This window comes from Zootoca vivipara, chromosome 7 (genome assembly GCF_963506605.1).
Source record: "Zootoca vivipara chromosome 7, rZooViv1.1, whole genome shotgun sequence".
NCBI lineage: Eukaryota > Metazoa > Chordata > Lepidosauria > Squamata > Lacertidae > Zootoca > Zootoca vivipara.
Window position 1 is genome coordinate 92315774 of NC_083282.1, and position 21496 is coordinate 92337269.

Consider the following 21496-nt stretch of genomic DNA (forward strand, 5'->3'; position numbering starts at 1 on the left):
CTGGAGTCCCTTGGAACCTGGAGGCAACGGCATTGGCTACCCCTGCCATAGGGAACGCCTGAAATTTATTATTAAAGGTGGGCCTTCTTGGTAGTGGCACCCACCCTGTGGAATGCCCTCCCCCCCCCCCCGAGGTCAAAGAGAACAACAATTACCAGACCTTTAGAAGGCATCTCAAGGCAGCCCTGTTTAGGGAAGCTTTTAATGTTTGATTTCTGTATTTTAATGTTTTGTTGGAAGCCGCCCAGAGTGGCTCTGGGAACCCGGCCAGATGGGCGGGGTATAAATATTATTATTATTATTATTATTATTATTATTATTATTATTATTTACCCACCTTTCACTCTAAGATCCTCAGGCAGTGAAATAGGATGGGCCACCCCCAAAGACCAAGGCAGTTTCAATTCCACGAGCAGGCCTGAAGCTGGACTGTATTTTAGCCATTCTCCCAGGGGAACTGTAGTTTTATGGAAGAGGTCAGGCTGCAAGAGAGCATTTCCCCCATTTTCAGAAAATGGGAAGCCAGGACAGTAGAACTGATGCAAACCTGTAGGACAAAAATGTCCCTGGGTTCCTTTCCCTGTCTGCTCAGCACATGAAAGACCACGATGGTCAAGGTACAAATCATTTAGTTTTAGCAGGATGAGGTTCCCTTTGCTTAGCTGAACAGCAGATATACCTGCTCTGTTTTAAATTAAGGCAGGCTTTCAAGTATGCTGACTCGTCTGAGATTTGGCTAACCCATCTGAGATTTAACAAAGCAAATCCGACATCAATTTGCAAAGAGCTAGAGAACAATTTGCAGGTATTGCAGAGCAAGAAAGGAGCTGCCTTGCAAAGTGCTTGTCAGAACCAAGCTCTCTTCCAGGTGTTTACCACGCTCGAGAATATTCTTTTGGAAAGTCCCGAGGAAATTAAGAAGAACAAAATGGAAAGGTGTAATAGTTTTGAGAGTGGGAGGCTGGGCGATCCACCGTAGAACAGGGTGCTTCTGGGCACCCAAAGGTGGTGGTTTGGAGTAGCTGCATTCTGCTAGGAGAACTAATAGAATAAAAACAAAGGCTGAGAAAGAGTCTGCTTTGCTAAAGAGCTGGGATAAAGACCAGAAATGCCATCAAAGCCCATTAGCTAAAGACTCAACCTGGCATTCATGCTGGGAATTTCCAGAACCCAGAAACATCCCATTTTTGCTAGCAAAATGTTTTATGCCTAAAGAGCCATGCAGAAGAAGAAGAAGAAGAAGAAGAAGAAGAAGAAGAAGAAGAAGAAGAAGAAGAAGAAGAAGAAGAAGAAGAAGAAGAAGAAGAAGAAGAAGAAGAAGAGGAGGAGGAGGAGTAGTAGTAGTTTGGATTTGATATCACGCTTTATCACTACCCGAAGGAGTCTCAAAGCAGCTAACATTCTCCTTTCCCTTCCTCCCCCACAACAAACACTCTGTGAGGTGAGTGGAGCTGAGAGACTTCAGAGAAGTATGACTAGCCCAAGGTCACCCAGCAGCTGCAGGTGGAGGAGCAGAGACACGAACCTGGTTCACCAGATTAGGAGTCTACCGCTCTTAACCACTACACCACACTGGCTGAGTCATGCTGAGTCTTCTAAGAACAGGATGCGGGACTGGATGGGCCTGATCCTGCAAGACCCTTCTTATGTTCTTCAAGGACTCGAGGCCTAGGAATACATTTTGTGTATGTTGATTTATATGCAAAATCTGGCTCTTCCTTCTCAGGGGTATCGGTTGCAAGAGGATTTTTCTGGGCCTGATACAATGCACGGGGACTGAATCCACACACACACACACAATGTACTGGCAAGAACGGCTGCTTATGTACATATTAAACCTGAAACAAGCTTGTCCAACAGCCAACATGACTTCTCCTTTACACACACGTAATCCCTTCTGCACATATGGCAAGTCCTTGCAAGCTCCTAATCACAAGTCAATAACATTTGCACAATAGCAATTGGTAGGACGGGGGGAAAGGCAGGAGATCTGGGGCCTGGCATTAATGGCCGAGGTCCACTAGGCTGCCCACGAACAACGTCCCTGCTGTGTGATGGCTTCTCTGGAACACTACCAACGGCTTCAGGGAAGAGGGAGAAACACACACGTTATTGTTGTTGACAAATGTTTCTTGAGAGACAATGGAGTGCACCTCCAGGGGTGAAATCAAACTGTTGTGATAGCTACATTACCAAGCTTAAAACCATGGAGCCACCTGGGATGAATAAAGACATTGGATTCTTATCTCATTATGCATGATCAAGCTTTCTTTAGCGCCTCAGCCCTTGCTTTTTTCCCCCAGGACCAATTGCAGTCATCAGCAGTCATTAACAGCCATCTACAGGTTTACCACTCCCATCAGTCCATCACCCATTCCCATCACCCCCACCCCCACCCTCTGAATATACATAAGGGTTTGGTGGATTCTGTTTCAGTGTATCTGACGAAGTGTGCATGCACACGAAAGCTCATACCAAAATAAAAACTTAGTTGGTCTTTAAGGTGCTACTGAAGGAATTTTTTTTATTTTGCTGTGATAGCAGCACTGAAGTGACCTTTCCGGGATGCAAGCCTGGGCAGTGTGATGGAGGTCCTGGGCTGCCCAGACAAGACCCTCCCCCTCTTGGCCTCACTGGTGGGATCCAAAGGAAAGTAGAGCAAGAATTTGGAGCCGGCTTGGCTGCTGGAGTTGCTGGAAGGAGCCATACAAGCCACCATCCAACTATCTTAGGGACTCCACTCTGGATTTTTGTAGGGTTTATTCCTTAGCCCTTAATAATAATAATAATAATAATAATAATAATATTTATACCCCGCCCATCTGGCTGGGTTTCCCCAGCCACTCTGGGCGGCTTCCAACAGAAGATTAAAAATACATTTAACATCAGTCATTAAAAACTTCCCTAAACAGAGCTGCCTTCAGATGTCTTCTAAACATCATATAGTTGTTTATTTCATTGACATCTAATGGGAGGGCGTTCCACAGGGCAGGTGCCACTACCGAGAAGGCCCCCTGCCTTTCTTCTGCTGAAGATGCCCTGCAAGGCGACAGAAGTTTAGGGTCAGAGGTGTGTCCCCCCCCCCAGATGGTCTCCCTTCCCAGGCTGACAAGCCCCATCTGCCCCTCACGTCCCTCTGCAGCACATGCAGAAACCACCTTCTTGACTGCTGGACCCACTCTTGGTCTCGCCCGTTCAATCTGCCAGAGCCAGTCTTCACATGCAGGAGAAGTCCCTAACTCACTGAGGGATTGAGACCCATTGGCTTCCCTCACCCGGTTGAGCCAGCCAGTCAAAGCAGTTTCCCAAGGTGTGGATGCTGTCGCATGCTGACAGCTTCTAGGAGCCACAGGTGAGAGCAGAGTGCAGGGTGGGGACCAAAGGTGGGCAAACTACCCATGCCCCCCGCCAGAGGTTCTACTCCTCCTCTAACACCCTATAAGCACCCCTGGATGGTTAGGTCCAGTCAAAGGCGACTATGGGGTTGTGGCACTCATCTCGCTTTCAGGCCGAGGGAGCCAGCGTTTGTCCACAGACAGCTTTTTGGGCTGTGTGGTCAGCAGGACTAAACTGCTTCTGGAGCAACAGAACGCCGTGACGGAAACCAGAGCGCATGGAAATGCCGTTTACCTTCCTGCCACAGCAGTACCTATTTATCTACTCACACTGTCGTGCTTTTGAACTGCTAGGTTGGCAGGAGCCGGGGCAGAGCAACGGGAGCTCACCCCGTCGCAGGGATTTGAACCGCCGACCTTCTGAATGGCAAGCCCAAGAGGCTCAGTGTTTTAAACCACAGCGCCACCTGTGTCCCATGAACACCCCATACCCTCCAGTAATACAAAAGCAAAGAAGGAATTGGGCATGTCATGTATGGAGGCAAAATTAATGTGGTTCATAATCCGGATTGTATTGTGTGCGTGTGTTTTCTGGTATGGGTGTCATATAAAAACAAAAGAGAAAAACATTCTGGCTCGCTTCTGCAAATAGGGTCCTCCTGGCACACAGGATCAACTTTTATTTCTGCTTCAAAGTCAATTCCACTCTGGTTTTTCTCCTTCGTGTGCTGGCAAAAAGCAGCCGAGATTGAGAAGCTCCGCAGGGGAGCTTGCAGCTCGATTCCTTGACATGAAGACAACAGATTCCCACCCAAGCCCTCGGGATGGGGTTGAACTAGACGTTTAAATGAAGGCAGGCCTCGTATAGAGGAGTGGGGGAGCAAACGCCAACTTTAAAATTAAAAAAAGTGCTAGGGAATATTATGGAATCAAAAAATGCATAGCGATCTCTTTGAATGTATAGTCCACCCAGTCTCTAAGGGCAAGAAGCGGGCAAGAGGAGAGAAAACTGGACCACACTGCAAATATTCCAATATTCTCCACCCCATTTATGGGGTTGATAAATTAGGTACCAAATTTCTCCAAGGGTAGGGGGGAACGATGGGGCTCCTCGTGAACAGTGAGGAGAATATAGCTTATTCCTCTTTCCCCATGTTGAAGAGTCTGCTACAAGTTAGCAACATAAAAATAGCTTTAGCAACATCAGGCCAATGGCCCAACCAGAAACTGGTTAACTTTTCCCCTAAATTTATTTATTTGGTTTTTCAGATTAAAGTTTTACAATCACATCTTCTCTCTTTGTGGCAATCACTCATAGCCGAGTAAGATTGTCTTCCATAAACACGGTTTCAACAATGAGTCTGTAAGTGACTGTGGAGGCCAATTCTGGATCCACACGTCCCCCCACAGTAGGAGCATTGGTTTCCGGGTGGGAGTTGATCACGGTGTGGATTTCCCAAGCATGCCTTCCTCTTAGCATGTTTCTCCCTTGCGTCCTGAGTTTGTGTGTCTCCAAAGCCCATGACACCTTTGGTAAAGGCTGTTCTCCAGCTGGAGCACTCGCAGGCCAGTGTTTCCCAGTTGTTGGTGTTTATACTACATTTTTTAAGATTTGCCTTGAGACAGTCTTTAAATCTCTTTTGTTGACCACCAGCATTACGCTTTCCATTTTTAAGTTTGGAATAGAGTAGTTGCTTTGGAAAATGATCATCAGGCATCCGCACAACATGACCAGTCCAACGAAGTTGATGTTGAAGAATCATTGCTTCAACACTGGTGATCTTTGCTTCATCCAGTACACTGATATTAGTTTGCCTGTCTTCCCAAGTGATGTGTAAAAATTTTCAGAGACACCATTGATGGAATCTTTTGAGGAGTTGGAGATGGCGTTTGTAACATATGCAACATACAGCATAAAAACAAGATTCCAAAGAATCTCTCTCCCTCCTTACCTTCGTGAGTCCTGTTGTTAACCATTTCCCTCCTGCATCTTTTATGATAATCCAAATCTTTTACATCTCCATTATGTCCAAAATTCACCATTAAACTACAAGTGTTATTCCTGTCCTACTAACGATTTTAGCCATTTACAATGGTTTTTAAGATAAGTTATAAATTTTCCCCATTCCTTATTAAAATGTTGGTCTTCCTGTTTTCTAATTCTTCCGGTCATTTTTAGCCATTTCAGTTTAAATCTGCCATTCTTCTCTGATAGGGATTTTATCTTCTTTCCCTCTATGGGCCAATAACATCTGCGCAGCCGTGGTCAAATACATAAATAGGGAAATAGGCACAGCATCATAAGAAGTGCAGAGTAAAGAGGTGGTTGTATCCTCAAATGCAGTTCAGGTACCTTTGCAACTTCCAATGATTACAGGTGTGGGTTTGAAAAAAAAACCTTTGATGTTGCTGGCTCCCCGTTCCTCCAGTGATGGAAGCCTCTCCCTCCCCTGACCCAGACACACAAAAGCATCAAAGTAGAATCTCAGAAAGGGGGCTTTAGAAAGGGTGGGGCGCCCTCCAGTGGCCCTTCTGAGATCACCAGGCAATTTCTATTTGATACCATTGGAGGTTAACTCAGGACCGTTAAAGGAAGCATGCTTGTTTATCATATATACAGTGGGACCTTGGTTTTCAAAATTAATCCATTCTGGAAATCTGTTCCAAAACCAAAGCATTCCAAAACCAAGGCACGCTTTCCCATAGAAAGTAATGCAAAACGGATTAATCCATTCCAGACTTTTTAAAAGCAACCCCTAAAACAGCAATTTAATATGAATTTTACCGTTGATCCATAAAATGAAAGCAATAATCAATGTACAGTACTATAAAATAAACAGGACAGTATTGTAAATGATAAAAGTAAAAATTAATTTTTTTCCTTACCTGCACTGATGACAGTCACAAAAACAAATTAACCGAAAAAGCCTCAAAAACAAAAACGCAAAATGAATAGCAAATACAAAAGCGCCAAACTTAATCTGTTCTGGAAGTCTGTTTGACTTCCGAAATGTTCAGACACCAAGGCGCAGCTTCTGATTGGCACAAGCAGCCTGGAAACAACAGCCGACAACCACATTGGATGTTCGGCTCCCGAAAAAGAGTTCAAAAACCGGAACACTTACTTCCAGGCATTTGGGAACCAAGGCGTTTGAGAACCAAAGTGGTTATACAAAATTCTGAAAAACGCAGCATTATCAAACAGGATCCGATGGTACGTAGTCCATATGCAATCACAGATCGCTGTTGAGACATGAAATAAAACCGAAATAAATACAGTAAAATCACGGGTCCATTACTGCATGGAACGTAGCAACTGGAACTCTTAGAATCATAGAATCAAAGAGTTGGAAGAGACCACAAGGGCCATCCAGTCCAACCCCCTGCCAAGCACAGGCACCATGGTTAAGCAAGACAGGGTTAAAAAAGTAATTAAGAGTAATCAAATGCTATGGAGTCACTGTAGGCCTATTGGCCATATTTGTTTGTTTGTTCGTTTCATAAAATTCATACAGTACACTGCTTGATTGTAAAAAAAATAACCTCAAAGTGGTTTACAAATCACAATGACAAGGTAGGAAAGTTTGAGGGGGTGCCTTCGATGTAGGAGAGGCCTAGCCAGGAACTTTCTTTTGTCATCTCCCCAGCCAGAAATCTGGGTCCTCTTCCAGGGATGCTCCAGCACCCCTCCTCTCCTTCCAGGGGGAGCAACAGCAAACACAGAGGTGGAAGGTTAATAATGATGATGATGATGATGATGATGATGATGATGATGATGATGATGATTTATACTGCCTTTTTCCCTGACAAGGACTCTTGTCTGGCTTCTCCAGGGAAGGAACAGGCAGTCTGGCTTCTCCAGGGAAGGAACAAGTCTGGTCCAGGAGCCAGGGGCAGGAGAATGAGCAACAGCTGAAGAGAATTGCAGGGCAGGTAAAACTCCTGCTATTCCCTCTTCTGAACCTGCCTGGGTTCTGAGATCTTTGGGGAGGCTCTTTTCTCCACCCTGCCACTCTCACAGGCCCACTTGGTGGGGACGTGGGACGGGGCCTTTACGGTGATGGCTGCTCCCAAATGACACTGGAACTCCCTCCTCCTCTGCTGTAATAAAGCATCGCTCCCTTACTCCCGAGCGGGCTCACCTGCTGTCATGTTTTGGGAGAGGAGGAGCGAGCCAGAAGGCAAGAAAGAACCAGCATCGCAAGCTCACTTAGCACCAAGGATTTAGGCCCAATCCTGGTGACACCCTCCCTGCGCCCTTCCTCTCTGCCCTGATCCAAAATGCCTCGGGAGTCTATTGCAAGAGCTGGGCGCATGGAACATGGAACTCTGGGGGGTTCCGTTGCACGGCAACTGGGCAAGTCGGCAAAGCAAAGCTGGAGCCCATGTTATTACCCCGGCCTCTGCCCCTCTTCTTCTGTGCCCTTTGGACCATGTGGGGCAGGTGGCAGTAGCCATGGCGGAGAGAGCCCGGAAAACACATGGTCAGTAGTAATACATGGGAAGGGTTGGGGGTGCAAAGGGGGGTAGCCTGGTTCTAGGGGGTTTCCCCAGTGGGAAGAGGTCAGCCTGGGGAGAAGAGAGGTATCTCAGCACAGGGTGGTATAATCTAAACCCATTTATTTGTTTATATTTATTTCATTAAAAAAATTACATACCTGATTGCAAAACAAACAAACCTCAAAGCAGTTCGCCAAAAGAATAAAACAATAAAATTATTAGTAAAATACAAAACAAAAACCCATTATTATCATTATGCATTTATTTATACCCCATACCATTTTTCCTGTTGGGGTTTACAGATTAAAACATTCCATAAATTTAAAACATCAGTGAACTGTATAAACACATAAACTGTATAAACTGTATAAATTCTAGATATCTGGGAAGGCTGGTCTAAAAAAAGTATTATTATTTTTTAGCAGTAACGTCACCTGCTTAGGACACCATCCCTTTACATCAGGCCTGTTTGACCTTTAAAGCCCTAAACGGCCTCGGTCCGGTATACCTGAAGGAGCGTCTCCACCTCCATCGTTCTGCCCGGACACTGAGGTCCAGCTCCGAGGGCCTTCTGGCGGTTCCCTCACTACGAGAAGCCAAGTTACAGGGAACCAGGCAGAGGGCCTTCTCGGTAGTGGCACCCACCCTGTGGAATGCCCTCCCACTAGAGGTCAAAGAGAACAACAATTACCAGACCTTTAGAAGGCATCTCAAGGCAGCCCTGTTTAGGGAAGCTTTTAATGTTTAATGGATTTCTGTATTTTAATGTTTGATGGATTTCTGTATTTTAGAATTTCTGTTTTGTTGGAAGCCGCCCAGAGTGGCTGGGGGAACCCGGCCAGATGGGCGGGGTATAAATAATAAATTATTATTATTATTATTATATAATCACCAGTGTTTGGGGGGCAGTTTGGGACAGTGGTAAGAGTGCTGGGCTAGAATCTGGGCGACCACAGTTCAAATCCCAACCAGCCATGAAACTCACCTAGGCGGGGGCCTTGGCCCAGTCAAGAGTCTCTCAACCTCCCAGATGCTTAGAAAGCTGAAGCAAGCTTTAATCCATTTTTAGTCTGTATGCACCGACCCAGACCCTGCAACCATCATCTGAGGGGGGAGGGCTCCTAAAAGGGCTAGACAAACTCAGGGGGAGAGAGATCTGTCGGTGTTTTTGAGTTACAGCTTCTGCAGAGTGTCTACCAGAGTGGCTGGGGCAACCCAGTCTGATGGGTGGGGTAACAACAGTTATTGTTATTAATATTACTGTATTGTTGAACAGGACATCACTATTTTCATCGCACCATGGGCGTAGCTAAGGAAGGGGCAGGGAGGCGACTGCCCCCCTTAAACCCTCAAAAAGTATTGAAAAGCATTAACACTACTCTATTAACTGAGGTCCCCCGCAATGTCCTCTTTTGGGGGGGATTTTTACCTGTGATCTCCCCCCCCCAAAAAAAAGATCACACACACCCAAAAAAATCCTGGCTGCACCCATGCACCAGAGAAATGTTGGCGGGTATGAACTTGAATGCTAACTCGACAATGGGATCCTGCAATCAATTTCACGCCTTCGAGGGCTCCAGGGATTAAGACTCGGGCATCCCACCGACTGACCACCCCAAACTCACAACGATACTTTCAGCGTTGCGTGTTTGCCTTCCTCCTCACTTTCCGCTCGCGGCCCTGCTTTTTCTTTTTTTCTTTTTTCCAAAAAATGCTTTATTAATTGAGAACTGCATAACATAAATATTCAGTAAATGTAAACAGAAAACATGAAAAAAATTGTAACAAATAATCTACAATCATTTGTTCCTCAATTATTTGCAATCGTCAACGTGACCTCCGTCCAATCTTCCCTTTATGTTTCCGAATTACATTTCTTACATTTGACTTTATTGCGGCCATACTTTTTTCCGGCGCAAAACAACCCCAAACCCGGAGCCCATTTCCGTCCTTTCCGTGCGCTCTCGGGCATAAAAACAGCAGCGCGCACGCCAAGGCGGCGCGCCGTTGCCTCGCTTCGCCATGGACGTGGTGGTGCTCGCCTTGCGCACGCGTCCCCGTCCCCGCCGTCGGAACCCCAACGCCAGGCTCCGCGTTGGCTGCCGGGCTTGTGAGTCGAGCGAGCCGGCGGGGACTCTCCTTAACCCGGCAAAGGCTTCCTCCCTCTTTTCCCTTTGCGCGCGCGCGGGGGGGAGGCTGCTTCCCCAGTCGTCACTTTCGCTTTCGCAGCGAGCCTAGCAGGAGAAGAGGAACCCTCCTGCGCCGGCGGCTGGTTGCGTGCGAGGCCCTTTTCTCCTCGTCCTCCTAATCCTTCCTCCTTCCTTCTCTCCTTCCTTCCTTCCTTCCCCACGTGCAGGCGGCGGGCGGGACGGCGCCATGGCCGGGCTGGAGCTCCTCTACCACTCGGTCTCCCCGGACATCTCCAGCCCGCAGGACGCCTTGATCTGCTACCTGCACTGGAAGCTCATCACGCAAGGCTTCCGCTGCCTCGGTGCCGGCGACCAGGTGAGAGGAGAAGGGACGATGGAGGAGGGTTGCCAACGCTTCCCCGCCCCCCTCTCTCTCGGCGCCTCTGGCCAGGTGCATGGCGGCGAAGGGGGCGTGAGGTCGTCTGAGTAGCTGCGTAGTGGCGCCAGGCTGCGGAAAGGGGATAAGGCTGGCGTGGCTTACTAGGCCGGGAAAGGAGGGAGGGTTGCCAACTCTTGCCCCCTCTCTCGGCGCCTCTGGCCAGCTGCATAATCATGCCAGGGGGCGTGATCTCCACTAGGTAGCTGCGTAGTGGCGGCCTCCCCTTTGGCAGGCTGTGATAAGGGCGAAGGCGTACGCTGTCTCCGCTTTACTTCCTGGGACGGAAAAGGAGGGAGGCTTGCCCACTCTTTCGTCGTCTCTGGACGCCTCTGGCCAGCTGCATCGCCGGGCCTCCCAGGACAGTGAGAAGCAGTGGCCACCAGCCTGGCAGGATGTGGTTATCGTGTCTTGCGTGTTGTGCCTTTCCCCATAACTTACCTTCCTCCCCCAGGCCCCACCCACCCCCAAAAGGTGGGAGGTGGTGGACTCTCCTTCCTTGGAGGTTTTTAAGCAGAGGTTGGATGGCCATCTGTCATGCAGGATCTAGTTGAGATTCTGCATTGCAGGGGGCTGGACTGGATGACCTCCTGGATCCCTTCAACTCTATGATTCTGTTTTAATGTTGGCTTCCTTTCCCGGTTCTATTATAGCTCGCTTTTAAGGGCGTGGCAACCAGAACTGTAGGCAGGTGCTTGCTTTGGTTTTAATTTTTATTGACCTCTGTATCGTAAAAACTACCCAGAGAACTTGGCTGGATATATAGCCTGCAAATGCCATTCTTCCTGCACATGTTGTTGTTGTTGTTGTTGTTTACCTGCCCTTCCCCCTAAGGTCCTATGGCGCCTTGCAGCATTAAAATGTCAAAATTGCTTGTGTATATTTATTTGTATGACCTAACTGATTTTTATTATTGCATGCTGCTTTGAACTGTTTTTAATACTGTGCTTTAATATTGTGACCTGCCCTGGGACCTTAGGGGGAAGGCCGAGTTGTTGTTGTTGTTGTTGTTGTTGTTACAATGATAAGGAGCCAATCCAGCTTCCCTGGGAAGGGAGTTCGAGTCTGGAAGCTGCCACCACTGAGAAGGTCCTTTCCAGGCCACGTTTAGGGACTAGTACCAGACTCACTTTCTTAAGTGCTTGTACTCTTCCTCCTCCTTCCCCAACCCATTTTCCTTTCATGTCATCTCTGTAACCAGTGAATCCGCTGTTAAGGAATGGAGGGTTTTTAAGCCTTTAAGAGCGCCGCCCCCCCCCGGTGCCTTTTCAGCTGAAGAGGAAGGTAAAAAGTGCTTTAAACAGCTAGAATAGTGCCCAAAGTCCACCCCAATGCACCTTCCGCCAGAGGTCAAAGAGATGCAGTCCAGTGAATTTTTAAAAGTTCCACCTGTCTCTTCTGGGGTGTCATTGCACAGCCAGGGGCCGACGAGAGGAAGTCTGAGATGCTGCCTGCCGGGTGGAACGCAGACAGCGACCTGTTCACCCTCCGTTACAGGATGAAGGACGACTCCCGCGACCTCCTGCTGAAGGGGATCATGATGGACGGCAGCATCATCCTCAATGCCATGGTGAGGCGGCTCTGCAGGCAGCTGATAGGAACATGGGAATCTGCCTTACATAGTCTGTTGGGCCCATCTGGCCCAGTATTGTCTCCACTGACTGGCAGCAGCTGCCCAGGATTTCAAGCCCTACCTAGAGGTGGTGCCCTTGGGTCCTTCTGCACGCAAGGAAGGTGCTCTGGTAATGACCTTCGGCAGCAGAAAGGTCTTTGCTAGAGTGCGAGACTCTTCATCTCAGGGCCGTGGGTACAAGCCCCACGTTGGGCAGAAAATATTCCTGCACTGCAGGGGCTTGGACAACTAGATCAGTGTTTCCCAATCTTGGGGCTCCAGCTATTTTTGGACTACAAATCCCATCCCATCATCCCTGACCACTGGTCCTGCTAGTTAGGGATTATGGGGGTTGTAGTCCCAAAACAGCTAGAGACCCAAGATTGGGAAACACTGGACTAGATAATCCTGGTGGCCCCTTCCAACTCTACAATTCCCCCCCCCTTCATTCTTTTATTTATATTTTATATATTTATTTACATTTTATCCATTTTTTTTGACAAAGTAATAATCATAAATAAATAAAGATAAAATTGTGCACCCCACCCCCGAGACCATTCCCTTGCAACTATCCAACCTCCCAAAATGTCAACACCTCTTGCGATGGTTTGAGCCCTTTCCGTTTTAACAGTACAAATTCTAGAAACACCCTCCATATCTCCCCAAAACCATTTCTCCTGCATATTCCCCATCTTACCTTAATGGCACATGTTAATTTATCACTAATAGCTATATCCCACACCTCTTTATACCATTCTTCCATTTTATATCCTGCTTGCTCCTTCCACTTCCTAGCTATCATAATTTGTGCAGCTGTCAATAAATTTTTGAGCCAGACCTTCATAGCCTGCGAACCTTCCACCCCATCATAAATTGATAATAACGGCTTTACAATTCGATGATAACGCCCCCCCCCCCGTGTTGTCAGAATGTCTGCCAAAGGTGGCATTAGGGTCGCACCTCTGCATCTGCCCTGAGCTGAAGGGAGCAGAGAGAGAGAGAAATGTTTGGGGGCCCCCGAGTACCGAAAGCCGCCTTGTTTCGTTTCGTTCTTTTATTTTGTTTGGCAAAAGTTGTACATGGCTTAACTGTAAATTGAACCTCTAAGTGGTTTACGGAGGACATGAAATAGGCAGTAACGTCGTCGGCAAGAATAAAGGTCAAAAACAAGTATGTACAGTGGTACCTTGGTTCTCGAACAGCTTGGAAGCTGAACGTCCGACGCGGCTTCCGCTTGAGTGCAGGAAGCTCCTGCAGCCAATTGGAAGCCGCACCTTGGTTTTTGAACGGACTCCCAGAGCTGATTAAGTTTGAGAACCAAGGTACCACTCTAAGTGAAAAAGCACACCAATGAGAACAGTCAAAGTAAGCCAGGCATGTCCAAAGTCTGTTTTGGAGGCCTAATCCGGATTGCCGGTCAATTTAATCTGGCCCCCGTGGCAGTATATGTCCTGGTGCTCCTACTCCCATCTGTCAATTTTATTTTATTTTTCATATTTTTAACAAACCAGTGCCAAATTACATCAAGTTTAATTCAATATTTTTTAAAAAAGTCCAGTTTAGGGAAGTTTTTAATTTTTAATGTTTTAGCGTGTTTTAAATATTCTGTTGGGAGCCGCCCAGAGTCGCTGGAGAAACCCAGCCAGATGGGTGGGATATAAATAATAAAATATTATTATTATTATTATTATTAATAATAATTTGTCCTAGATTCGTTTCCACCTGTTGCTGCTTGATGTTACATATTTATCCCTGACTCACAATTCATTGCTTATATTCAATTCTCTTTAAACAGCAGCTGTCGGTTTGTCAATTCCTGCTCAGCGCTACAACAACTTCCATCATTCCCAGCCAGCATGCCTAGTGGTTGGTGATTATGGGTGCTGTAGTCCAAGCTGCAGTCCCCCGTTCCTGTTTGTAAACCAGTACACAGACATTTGCTTTGAGGCTGTGGTTCTCCGCTAAGTTTTGTCCCATCACCAGTTATAATCTGCACTGGGTCCAACTTGCCTTTCCTGTTTGGTTCAATTGTACTTACTTAATGTGAGCACTGGAATCTTTTTTTCCAGTGCCAGGGATCAATCCTGCTGTATGAGGATAATTGGAGAAGAGTGCCTCTGACCATGCGCAGACCGAGATTTCTTCCCAGCTCTTTCCCACACATGGCGGCACAACTTTCAGGAGGGAGATTTTCCTTGCTGCCCTCCTGCTGCCCCCCAATAGGGGGTGGGTTCATACTCCCCCTGCCTCCCGCTTTTCCACCTCCCATCCTTTCCAAGCTCAGCACTCTCTTTTCCGTTTTCCCTCCAGGATCCCAAGTCACAGAAAGTGTCAGCTTTGACCTTGAAAGTGTCCGATTTCGTCGACCCGGAACACCTGGCTGATTTTGACAAGTAATCGCAGCTCTTTCTAAAGGTCTTGCATGCATTCCGAAGAAGAGCGGTGTCTGTTTGCGAAGGGGCCCTTGGGTGGGGGGAGACATACGTGGCCTTTCCACAGCCGTGGGAACGTAAGCCGAGAACCCCAGCCAGATCAGACATGCATGGGAAAAACTAATCCTCTTCCGTTCACTAGTGGGCAAGCCAAACACATATAGTGCATACATCGTTTTATTTGAATGTTGTCTTTCCATAGTTCAAACCATGCTCAAAGGCAGATTGCAACATGGAAAAGTACACCATTGCAAACAAAACAGAAAGAGAAATAAACAAGAAAGATAACACGGAGTCATAGAATCTCTCCCGTCTTCATTCCACCCCCCTAACAACCCTGTGAGGTAGGCCAAGTTGAGAGGCAGCAACTGGCCAACCTTTTACAGGAGACATTGAGTGACTGAGCCTGAAACCTCTGTGTGCTCGCTCTCTGCCAGCAAAGTTCCTTTTCGGAGTCCCTCCTTGAGACCCTCAACAGAGATATTTCTGCACCCCCCATCCCACCTGAGTCCCCCCCCCCCATTTATTTAGCCTTCCACCCCTGACTCAGACAAGGCAATAACCTGTTTACAATTGCTGCAGGGTGCGGGGGATTCGGAAGCAAGCCATGCCCAGATTCTGCCATTCTGCACCCAGATTTGCACCATGAGGTTCATAGAGTAGAATCTCAGAACTGTAGAGTTGGGCAGGACCCCCAACGATCATCCAGTATCGCAGGCTGGCCTGGAGCATCACATCCCCCTGCCCCGCCTTGTCTTTTCACATCTGCCTTCTCTTTTTAACATCTTTATTGAAAGTTTAAAAAGTACATAATTATATGTGCACTAAACATTGTGAGATGTAAATAAAAGAGAGAAAAATAAAAAGAGAAACAGAACCCATGAAGAAGAGAAATTAAAGGGGGGGGGCAAAAACCCAGAACTCTACATTTTACAAGGTTGTTATTGTACTTTACCAGATCTTAACCTATTACAGTATTTGTAAGAATGGATTCCCAATATCACTGCATTTGTCCATGGCAAGTCTGCATTTATATGCAAGTTGTTCACATGTTGCGAGTTTGTCTTAAGTCTTCAATCGTAGAAAGGAGCCGCCGCATTTTTATTTTTCCAACTCGTTTTTGCTGTGATAAGGGCACAGAGAGCCCACACATATTGTCCTTTTGCAACGTTACATGTGCCAGGTGTTATGTATTAAGTTAACTGCAGTGTTCCTTCTGGCCACCATGGCTGCCGTTCTTACCCTGCCCACTGTGGCTGCAGTTCTCACTCAGGTCCACAACATGCAAATGAAGGATTGAGAGTGCTGTTCACTGATTGGGTAGCTAGGGGAAGTTTGTTGCAAGTTACTGAGTACTATATAAGCCAGTTGGCTAAGCTGCTGTTCAGTCTGGACTCAGAGCTAGAATAAAGGGCTGGTTGTTTTGAGAGCTGTGTCTTCATCCTTCTTACCCACTATTCTACACCAGGTATATAATTAAAGAGGATATTTTGCTCTGAGAACGTAAGGTTGTTCCGTGCTCTTCTGTTGGTGGTTTCAGTTACCTTCTGCCAAAAATCTTTCAACATAGGAGAATGAAAAAACACATGTTTTCGAGAAGCATTATCCCTATTGCATCTCCAACAGTTAGATACCTTAGATAGCCCTTTTTAAAAAACAAACGTAATGGGGTCAAGTGTATTCTAAATATTGCTTTTTTGTGTGTTGTATGAGCCTCAATTTAAGGTCCAGAGACACCCTCGTTATAGCAGTTAAAACAGTTTCCCACTGTGTGGCATAGCTGCCAAGTCTCCCGTTTTCCCCGGGAAACCCCCGTTTTTACTTACCTTTTCCCGGTGGTCCCCCGTATCACTTCGTCTCCCGTTTTTCTCCTTTATTTTCTCCTGCCGGCGGCCATTTTTTTCTTTCTGATTTGCCCTTCTCTGGGCACAAAATGGCCGCCACCGGCTTCAAAAGTCGCATCTACGCATGAGCGGAAGTGCGTAGATACGACTTCCGGTGTCGGTGGCGGCCATTTTGGTGCCCATAGATGGGCGGGGCGACACCGGAAGTTGCGTCGACGCACTTCCGGTCATGCGTAGAAGCTACTTTTGAAGCCGGCGGTGGCCATTTTTGGTGCCCATAGAAGGGCAAAGCGACACCGGAAGTTACATCGACGCAACTTCCGGTGTCACACGGCTGCCGGTCCCGGATTCTGCAGTCCGGGACTTGGAAGGTAAGCTGTGTGGTCGGAACTGAGGTCTCTAATTCTGCCTGCCTTCTCTGCCTCTCCCACCTCAGAGTGTTCCAGAACACTGAGGAGCTGCAGGCGCAGGTCGCGGCCCACATCGTCTCTCCCTTCGAGGCGGCCAAAGAGAGGAGCGTGGCCAAGGAGGAGCCCAGGCGTGAGCGGAACCCGTCTCCTCCCAACCCTCCCGACCATGACCCGCTGTGGATTCCACCTCGGCACCCCCACGGCAGCCGGCAGCCCAACTGGTAAAGCCCCTTCCCATGCGGCAGAGAGCGCTGGGGGGGGGCCTCTTGTGGGGAGGGCCTGATTTTGATGGGGGCTGGCTTTGGTCCAGAGGTTTGGTCCAAGGATGCTGCTAGGTTCACATGCGCAAGGCTGGATCCTGGCGTTGAGCTGAGCTTTGCTTATATTTCTCGGCCGAGAGTGAAAACGCCGTTTCCGTTTCAGGCCAGACCCCATGGGGCCCTTTGCGGTTGGAGGAGAAGATCTGAACCCCTTTGGGTAAGTTTGTCCCCTTTACCAAAAAAAGGCTGTTTTTTTAAAAAAAACACCAAGAAATTTCCAGCTCATGTTCCCCCATGGATCTTCTCCAATCTCCACAAATTCTTCTTGCTCAGGAGCCGGAGCGGTGGGATGATTATGGATCCGCTTCGTTCAGGGTTTCCAAATCCCATTATCGACCCGTCTTCAGGACTCCCCAACAGGCTCCCTCGGGGATCTGTGCCTCCCGGTGCCAGGTTTGACCCCTTTGGACCCCCTGGGGCAAACCGGAGTGGGTAAGTGTGGGGGCAAGTTTGCAGGGAGGGGCAGGGACAGACACCAGCCTAGAATGTCAATGCTGAAAACGTTTCTGCATTGCAAGACATTTTCATGCCAGGGTCAGGAAATCCAAACAGCTGCTCCCTTTTCACTAATTTAACCAATAATTAATTCAACCCGTACCCAACAGAAATAATAGCATCCTGCCATCTGCAGGAGCTGCAGAGATTTAGCTAGGTTTTCAGAACGGGGCCTGCCTTTCAGGGTTGCCGTAGTTCAGGGTCAGTGCATCTGCTTTGAAGGCAGAAGGCTGCTGGTTTGATCTCTGGTTTCTCCAGGCAGGGGAGGGAAGGACTCTCATATATATATATATATATATAATGTAAAATTGAAAATGCAAAAATAATCTTCTCTTCTCTCTCTATATATATATATATGGAGAGAGAGTTTTTAGCATTTTCAATTTTACTTGCAATAACAAAAAATAAATAAAGCCAAACTCAATAGAAACATAATTCCCCTTTGACTTCCCTCCCCTGCATTCATGGATCCTTACAGTGGGGGGGGGGTATTTGATCCCCTGCTAAATTTCCCCATTTGCCCTCTGACAAAGAAATGACCAGTCCATAATTCTAATGGTAGCGTTTATTGTAGCTGTGAGAGACAGAATAACAACAGGAAAACCCCCAGAAGACAGAAGTCAAGAGATGGATCCGGCTCCCGGCCTTAGTTTGCCTACCCACGCTGTAGATGGAATGGGTAGCATTTTATTCTTGCTCGCCCTAGAATATGGGGAGTGGTGGCTGATGCTCTTCATTCACCTTCCAGGCCAGACCCCGACCACCTGCCACCCCCCAACTACGACGACATGTTCATGTGAGGAATGCCGAGGACCTGCTCCCCTCGGGTTGATCGGCGCTCAACTCTGACCCCCAAGCATTTGGGGCATGTGCTTCCGTCTGCAAGGAGGCCGCCACCCTGTCTCCTGCTTTGATTTCCCACCACATAAACCGGAAGAGGAAGGCCTGTGCATAGAAATGTGTATATATGTATATTTTCCCCCCTCCATCTTCTCCTGCTGCCCCAAACTCTTTAGGGTGACTTCGCCGTCACCTTGAAACGGCGAGCGCCCGTGAAGCAGGGCGGCCGTGCTCTTAGCATCTGCTGGGGTGTTGGTTTTCAAAGGATGTGACGGGGTCAGGGAGGAATTGTCCCGTTCCAAAAGATTGGTGTGCCCAGCAACCCAGCTGACCGCTGATGCTTTCTGACGCCAAGCATAGCAGGGGCAGGTGGGGAAGAGTTGGACCAATCTGGAGCCCGGCCTCCAAAATGCCTCCGCCCTCCCCAGCTTGTCACTCAAAACAGTTTCCAACTTAAAACCCCTTTCTTCCTTGAAAGGCCATTCCCACGCCCCCATTTTCCTAGCTTCTGATGAAACCCAACTGGCTACCCGGCAAGTCAACACCCAAAAAAGCTTCTCTTCCCAGGTGGCACACTTGAGTTGGCACAGAGCAGGCTGGGAAGAAGCTGAAATGGCAGCAGGGTGATTGGGTGTTTTAGTGGCAGGCAAATTGACTTGGCTCCTTGGCCTGGGCAGAGCCATTTATCGGCACCGTTTAGGGGCCCCAGGGCTTGCCGAATGCCGACAGCTGCCTGCACCCCTGTCTTGTGATGATGTGTTTTGCTTTAGAGGGTAATCTCTTGCATGCTGGCTTCGTGACAGCCTTCCCAAAGTGGAATTCCCTCCAGAAGTCTAGGACCACAGTCCCCATCAGTCTCAGCTTGGGGGGGGGCAGACAGCTGGGTCCCCAGAACTGCCTCTAAAAGCACAGTAACTTTTTGGTTCCCCTTCTCCAGTTGCCACACACACACACACAACGTCCCCAGCAAAGTAGGCCCAGATCGACCTATTTGTGTTGCATGCAAGGGCGTGGCCTTCCTTTGCGGGCTCTGTGCCTTTTGAACTGCAGGCTGGCAGCAGAAATTCAACAGGTGAGGGTTTTTTTCCTTTTATAGGCATAAGCTAAGGAACAGCATCCCTCTCCTCGCTCGGCTGCTGTTAAGGGAACAGATCCATTAAAACACACACACACAAACAATATTGGATAGCGTACATGCAAAAAAAGGTGAATTGTATCCATCTGCCTCTCTTCCTCTTGTGGACTTGGATCCTGTTCCCCTTAAGTACAAAAGAGCTTTTTATTCCCGCTGCCTGGCAGCTGTTTTGACTTCTCTGGGGAGTAGGGCTTGAAGTGGAGGCAATCATCTTCTACCCTCTCCCTTCAGGGTAGCGAACCGGCTGGCCTACACCGCACGGCTGTGTGGAAAAGGCTTGCCCCCCTCTCTCTCGCTCTTTAGCCAGAAATGGCGTTCTCTGCCTTATCTTCCAGGCACTGCCAGACAGCGTTTCTCGTGGAAGGGGAGCCTGTGGCCCTCCGGTCATCTGAGTCCCAACTCCCATCAGCCACAAGCTTCGGCCATGCTACCTGCAAGGGCTGATGGGAGTTAGGAGTCCGGCAGCAACTGTAGGGCACCCACTTCTCTGACTCTGATGTGGCTCTGCCCAAGAACAGGTTCCCACAATCGTTTTTCAACACGGTGGTCACAGTGGCCTTCCAGTTAGCTTTTTGTGTGAGAGAGGACAGTTTTCTTCCTCTGGTTGGCGAGTTTCCATCACTCCGCCCCATCTATCCCTGCAAAGAGGAGGCACTGCTGCGATTTTTCGGGCGGGGAGGGTCAGCTGATATTATCAGAGAGTTGTTTTTTCCTGCAAGGCTTGCAGCCGCCACAAGATGGCTTTTTAAAAAATTGAAATTGCGTGATTCTCTGGTGCAAGTTGCTTCGCTTGCTCTTCACCACGTCACTGGGAGGTCTTGGGAACTGCCTGCCACCAGAGATGGCAAAATTTCTGCTTGAAGCAGTTACCATACCAGGCGGGGGGGCTGCTTGGGTGGACTGGCAGCACTTGAGTTCTGAAAGCCATCTATGCTCTTAATAAGCACAGGGAGTAAACCGGGAACGTTCGTTTCCACTTGGAGCGTTTCAGTGGCTTTGAGATTTCCAAACTGCCGCATTAATGATCCCTGCTCCACAGGGATGTTGTCTCTACAGACGGGCTGTGGCTTCGATTATAATAAGGACTGTGTGTGTGTTGTCATAGGGGTGACCTGAGTAGGTGTGTTGCAAGTTAACCCCTTTAAAGTAATAATAAAAGTTCATGTTCTTTCACGCGGTGGTTGTTGACTCTTTGGGCGACGACACTCAGGACGACCATAGAACTGTAGTGTTTGGAAGAGACCCCCCAGGGTCATCTAGTCCAACCCCCTGCAATGCAGGAATCACAGCTGGGTTGTGTGGAGGTGCATTCTCTGTGTCACCAGGACTTAAACGTTGGCGAGAAGCACGATGTCAAAAGTATAATAATGTTGTTTAGTCGTGTCCGACTCTTCGTGACCCCATGGACCATAGCACGCCAGGCTAATGTGTATCCTCATTGGAGAGAATAGGCTTCTAAACCCTAGTCTCTGCTTTTTCCCCAAAGCCCCATGAGGAAGGTATTGTGTTAAAGCATAATAATAATAATAATAATAATAATAATAATAATAATAATACAATCATACCTTGGTTTACGGTAAGTACACCTCGGGTTAAGAATGCTTCAGGTTGAGTACTCCATGGACCCGTCTGGAACAAATTAATCCACTTTCCATTACTTTCAATGGGAAAGTTCACTTCAGGTTAAGTACGCTTCAGGTTAAGTACAGACTTCCGGAACCAATTGTGTTTGTAAACCGAGGTACCACTGTAATATTCAAATAGCTGTTCCTAGTGTAAAAGCAGACCCGCAAAATAAACTCCAGAACTGTAGCTCTGTGCCTCTGATCCATTTTGCCAGCTGATGTGCGTAGTGTGTGAACTGAATCAATTCCACCCCATTTGAGAAATACTTACCTCTATCCTAGCGGACTGTTACTTGATTAAAAGAATTGCCACTCACTTAATTGTTTGCCTTCAGATGGGATTGACTGGCTAATCAATTGAAATAAATGAGCCTGTTGCCGAA

At 47.8% G+C, this 21496-nt stretch overlaps 1 protein-coding gene across 1 annotated transcript; it reads left to right on the top strand.

Moving 5' to 3' along the window:
• The first annotated feature begins 10053 nt into the window (after positions 1 to 10053).
• Positions 10054 to 20661, top strand: PSMF1 (proteasome inhibitor subunit 1). Its single transcript, XM_035123761.2, has 7 exons — positions 10054 to 10340; positions 11818 to 11970; positions 14323 to 14405; positions 16725 to 16919; positions 17122 to 17175; positions 17292 to 17450; positions 18262 to 20661. Exons 1-7 carry the CDS (start codon positions 10212 to 10214, stop codon positions 18311 to 18313), a joined length of 825 nt encoding a protein of 274 aa, XP_034979652.1. The 5' UTR covers positions 10054 to 10211; the 3' UTR covers positions 18314 to 20661.
• Positions 20662 to 21496: the final 835 nt, after the last annotated feature.